At 36.9% G+C, this 6,000-nt stretch overlaps 1 protein-coding gene across 1 annotated transcript in view; it reads left to right on the top strand.

Moving 5' to 3' along the window:
- The first annotated feature begins 3,667 nt into the window (after positions 1 to 3,667).
- The window catches only part of IRAG2 (inositol 1,4,5-triphosphate receptor associated 2), an 88,023-nt gene continuing 85,690 nt past the window's right edge, over positions 3,668 to 6,000 (top strand). The window contains exons 1-2 of the mRNA XM_046642015.1: positions 3,668 to 4,241; positions 5,846 to 5,959. Coding sequence (XP_046497971.1) covers positions 3,668 to 4,241; positions 5,846 to 5,959 — 688 coding nt within the window. The remainder of the gene's footprint in view (positions 4,242 to 5,845; positions 5,960 to 6,000) is intronic.

Genomic DNA, 6,000 nt, shown 5'->3' with positions numbered 1-6,000 from the left:
GTAAATTCCTAAAAAATATGAAATATTGTCTATATTGTACATACTTTGTGAATTTGCTCTAGTCTATTGAAGACTCCTTTAGGAAGTTAGAACAGATGTAGAAGATTTCTGTAAGTCTCAAGGAGTGCAGATGTCTTAGAGGTTAACGTTGAACTCTGCAGTTACATCACTGGTGAAAATTAGATATACAATGAATAACCTAACTTTAGGTAAGGAAAACATCACACTTGCCTTACAGATGCAGCCATGCATCAGAGGCTTTTAATTAGTGCTTTATAGTTTTAGGTCAGGGAGATGGTTAAAAGTTGTTGATTCAAGAGCTTTCACTATATACAAGGTCAATTCAGGCAATGATGATAACAGGTCTCAGATTCGAGAAACAAGAAAAAAGAAACATAGTTCAATCAATGGGAGAAATAAAGAAATAATATTAGTGAAATAATTGATTTGGATAATCTTTAACATTATTTTACATTACATTTAGCTAATGCGACTCCAAATGGAAATTCCAAAGCAGATTTATGGTTCCACTTTTTAATTTTCTGTTTCTAACCATGGAATTAGCAAACAATAAGAAGCCCCCCAATTTTTCCCTGTCCTCACTCCCAAACTAGGATAACCGCCTTTGATATGCTCTCATGGCCCCTGGCACTTTTCTTTCCTAGTGTGTAGTTATTTATTTATCTGTAGGCTTTGGAATTGCTAGATTTAGCTAATAAAAATACTAGATGCCCAGTGAAATTTGAATTTCAAATAAACAACAGATAATTTTTCAGCATGTTTTTCCAGTGCAACTTTTGTGACATACTTTACTAAAAAATTAGGCATTGTTTATCTGAAATTCTAATTTTATTGGGCATCCTGGATTTAAGCTGGCAATCCTAGTAGCTTACTTGTTCGTATCTGTATTTCCCATGGAGAGATACAAGTTCTAGGAAAGCAGATACCCTGTTTTGCTCATCATAGGACACCACCAGTGTCTACACAGGGTACTTAATAAATACTGGTTGAATGTCTAAAGTGATGAATGATGTGTGCGAATGAGGGTCAAAGAACTTAAGAATAAAAGAAGTAGTTCTTGCCGTTGGTGTTTCTATAAGCGTACACCATTTTTACACAGTAAATCTTCAGTCGACTAAAACAGATAAATAAGGAGGAAATTCCTTTGAAAAGAGAGACTCCAAGCAACTAATTCTGTCAGTACATTTAACTTTCAGTTTTTGATTTTCAATTAGTACTTTTTCAAAGACAGTTATTGCACAAAGCAAGTTAGACTTGTATTTTTAAGTGTTATGGCAGATTGCAGTTAATCTTTTCTACCAGGATCTAAAGCTAAAAAAGAGGTTTGGACAGGACATACGTGAGATGTTTCCAGGCCATATATGGAGAAGGTGGCACAAATTTTGAAATCTTTATCATCACATCTTACTTATTGAACTCCCACAAATGTTCTGCTCTGTATTAGAAAAACCAAAACAAGTTCATCTTGTGAAGTTTCATTAGCTCAGGAAGAGCCAAGGTCTTAAGTGTACTCTCTATAATGTTTAGTTTGTAAACCGGGGAGCGGGGCTCACTTAGGTAAGTCATGGAAGTTTAGAAAACAGATGGTAGAAGGAGAAAAATGCCTTGGAAAAGCAAATAGAAATGTGCGTCCTATATGCTGGAATGTTCACCTGGATCAGTCAGAAATGCCCACAAAGCGAGGCCTTTCACTGTGGCTTGAATAGCATCCCATGTCAATGTTCAACAAAGAGGGAAGACAAGATCCAGAGCTCTGAGGTTCTATTTCCAGGGCATCTCTTAGCCCCATCCTCAACCTGAGCCTCAGTTCTCCAGCTCTAGAAGGGAAAACGAGTCGCATCACATTGAGAATACCCACAGATACTTAACCAGTCTTTTATAAGGCTCTATACTTGACATGGGGACGTCAGATGGCTCCTGCTATGTCACCACTACAGTCAGCCATAAATTTGGAGTGCGTTGTGTTCACAGGCTAATTCTCTTCTGTCGTAACCTCTCTTTCACTTCCAACCTCCCAGTGGAGCAATGAGCAGCTCTCGTTGGGCCAGCTGGAATTCTCTAGAGCAGGTGGTAGCTGCGAGTATTGGAGAGCCAACACTCGCTACAGCTGGGGGACAAGCCCACAAGCCTGGTAATTGTATGTGTTTTATATAACTGTGGATTATCAGTGGTGCCAACAACAATGTACTGAGTATCTAGAAAAGAATCCATCATGGCTTTTGAATACTACAAGATTTAAATGTATTTTTGAGGAGACAACATGCATACACATTTAAAACAATCCAAAAATAGAAGGCAAAATTTAATTAAATGACAAAATATACGGTACGAGTATACATCCTAGGAGAGAACAAAAAGAGTTGAATCTATTGAGTATACACTGATTCCAGAATTTCAGTAGAGGAATGTGCTTTACGCTTGGCCTTGGAAGATAAGCCTTGACTAGACAAAAAGGAAGGTATCGTTGAATGGCAACGTAAAGGTTTGAAGGTGATCATTACCTTAACTGGTCAAGAATTCTGTTGGTGGAAACTTCATTGGTTGGAGTTGGTGGCCATCATCTTGAGGTAAAATGAAGCCAGATCGAGAGGATTTTGAGTATCTTCTTCTCAGTCTTTCTAAATACCCCTTCCAATTGTAGCTCTTTTGAAATTTATGTGCCTTTTGTTCATTTTCTGTTAGGGGACTTTTAAAAAAGATCTATGAATGGAAATTTTTGTTGAGGCCCTGAAAATTTCAACTTTCAAACTCTTTGTAACTATTCAACTATTTGTTTTTAACTATTCAATTTATTGTAACTCTTTTTGCCTAGATTAATTTAAATTTTTGCCAGGGTAGGCAAAATTTTTGGATTTATTTCAAAAATCCTTAATTACTGTCTTATAAGAAGTGAGATGCTTTTTTTAAAGGTCATATATGCTGCCATTAAATAAAATTATACTGGAGGCAGGTACTCTTTGGCTTAAATCTTAGAGATGTGACCTTTAGCAAGTTACTATTCCTCTATAAGCCTCAGTTTTATTATCTGTAAAAAGGGGCTATTTATTCATATCTGACAGAGTTTGTGTGAAGCTTAGACACAATACATGTAAAATGCTTAATAAAAGGCACATTTAGTAAGTTCTCAACAGATGAGAACCAGACCATGTACTCAACTGGGAGCTGTTAGCATCATCATCGCCATCATCATCATATTTGACATATAAATGAAAAGCAGTAAGGTTAAGAGTCCAGCCTCTGGTGCAGGACTGCCTGGGTTCAGATCTGGGCTCTGGCACTTATCTGGGGTGACTTTGGGTTTGTCACTTTTTCTCTCCTTGCCTGAAAATGGAAATAATAGTAACATTTACCCCATAGAGTTGTTTTGAGAATGAAGTGGGTTGATATATATAAAGAACTTAGTACCATGCCTGGCACATGGTAAGTACTTTATATATGTTGGTTAATATTTTTTAGAAATTCGAGTGCCAATGTTAAACACATGGAAAGTTGTTTAATGATATCTTATCTTGATCCCTCCAAAGTTGGTTTAGGAATAAATAGCCTATTGCTAAATTATTGTTAGGACAACGCTGACTTTAAAAAGTGTGTCTAATTTTGTTTCTGCTTCAGCCCCTTCATCTGTATAGTGGGAAGAAGGTCAACCATGGCCTCTGCCAGGAAGATAACTGAGAAGCGGCATAACCCAGTGGAGAGCATTCGTAGAAAGATCAGAGCCATCCAAAAGAGAGAAGAGGTTTCCAATCCCATTCGACAGATTATCAAATACCAATCGAGCAGTTTTGATAGTCTGCAGCCTAACACCAGGAAAGATTTTGAAGAGGTGCTGAAGAGAATGGCTGCTGCTCACGTCCCCAGACCCAACGCTCGCCGCTCAAATTCTGAGAAACATGATGCTTTTATTTCATCTCCTCAAGTATTGTCTCCAAGGACGCTGTCCATCTCTCGTTTCAGCTCTCCTGAGAATGCAACATACTCTGTTATCCTCCCAAGTTCTGAAAACATGTCAAGGCCAAGATCCCCGAGATCCCAGGATTATATGTCTTTGATATCACAGATCAGAAAAGGGGGGCTCTTCTCTAACAAGGATTTGAATAACTATTGCAATGAAAACGATTTTAGTACCTTGACACTTGACTTTGATTTTACCTCTGATCGAAGCTCTGAATTTTTTACTCCTCAGGATTCAGTGGTGAAAAAATTATCTCTGAATGAAGATGGTAAATATTCATCTTTTAATGTTTGTTCTTCCAATAAAGCAATAAGCATATCACTTTCAGAATACCTGAACTAAAAAAAACCCAACCCACATTATTAAAACTTGGATGGAACCATCCATCTTCCGCTTTTTAAGTATGTTTGTTTCTTTTTTTTGTCTCTCTTAAAAGAAAATCTTATATGTGAAATATAAGTATTTTCTATGCTTTTAGTTAAAAACCTGACGGAAATTCTGGATTGTACTTACAACCATAATCATTGGTATTTCTTTATTGACCTGAATACAAACTTTCTCCAGGCCAAATCAGAATGTCATGATGGGAATACATTGATACAGAGGAGGTAAATTCATATAGTTCCCGGGTGCCTTGCTGAAAACTATCATTTTGGTATTTTCTTGTGTAAGAGTAAAACATGTAAGAAAGTTTGGTTTCCATTGGGAAGCCATTAAGGTAGCCCAGGGGAAAATGTAAATTTTGAAGACCCATTTCAATTGAAATTTCGAGAACTCTGTTTAGCGGATTCCCTATAGAGTCCCATACATGCTAGGCACTGAAAAACAAAGCAATGTACAATGACGCATTTTCTGTATAGCTAGTTTTTGCTTGCTCTCTACTTTTCTTTAAAATATTTCTATTTGTGTTATACTGGTTGCTTTTTCACCGAGTGCTTTCAATATTACAGGGCAAAAACGCCCATTTCCCTCTCTTTCATTTCTCTCTTTTCTTCTAATTTTATAAAACTTATAAATTAAAAACAAAAATGAATAATAAGAGACCTTTCTTTTTTTATTGCAGTAACAGTGGTTTATAACATTATATAAATGTGAAGTGTACATGATTATGTATTTTGGTTTCTGTGTAGATTACATCACGTTCACCACCCAAAGACTAATTACCATCCATGACCACACCCATGTGCCCAATCACCCCTTTCACCCTCCTCCCTCCCCTCTTCCCCTCTGGTAACCACCAATCCACTCTCTGTTTCTATGTGTTTGTTTGTTGTTGTTTTTATCTTCTACTTATAAGTGAGATCATACGGTATTTGACTTTCTCCTTCTGACTTATTTCACTTAGCATAATACCTTCAAGGTCCATCCATGTTGTCACAAATGGCCAGATTTCATCATTTCTTATGGCTGAGTAGTATTCCATTGTGTATATATACCATATCTTTATCCATTCACCCCTTCATGGGCACCTAGGTTGCTTCGAAGTCTTGGCTATTGTGAATAATGTTGCAATGGACATAGAGGTGCATGTATCTTTATGCATTCGTGTTTTCACGTTCTTTGGAAAAATACCCAGCAGTGGCATAGTTGGATGATATGGTAGATGAATTCTTAATTTTTTGAGGAATCTCCATACTATTTTCCATAGTGGCTGCACCAGTTTGCACTCCAACCAGCAGTGTGTGAGGGTTCCCTTCTCAATAGGAGACCTTTCAAGACCACTTTTTTGCTTGGTCTATTCAAGTTAAATAACCAGTACTGCGGCTACTGTTTATTTAAGAATGTTTTATTTGTTAAAACCAAGAAAAAATTAGCAATTTATCATTGTAGCACAGAAAAGCATCTGGATTTGTAAACTTTGTCTTCCAATAGGTTGGAAACTAAGAACTGATGATGGCAAGGAAGATGTAAGCTATACCATTAACGGGACCTGTGAAGAAGAGTTGTTCACAAGTATTTTTCATGTATGTGACACAAATTGCAGAGGTGAGTTGAAAATTATCTGCTCAAATGTTTTGTAGTATTCA

This window comes from Equus quagga, chromosome 1 (assembly GCF_021613505.1).
Source record: "Equus quagga isolate Etosha38 chromosome 1, UCLA_HA_Equagga_1.0, whole genome shotgun sequence".
In the NCBI taxonomy this organism is placed as follows: Eukaryota; Metazoa; Chordata; class Mammalia; order Perissodactyla; family Equidae; genus Equus; species Equus quagga.
Note: the sequence above shows the minus strand (reverse complement) of the source record. Positions and strands in the feature narration are given on the sequence as shown.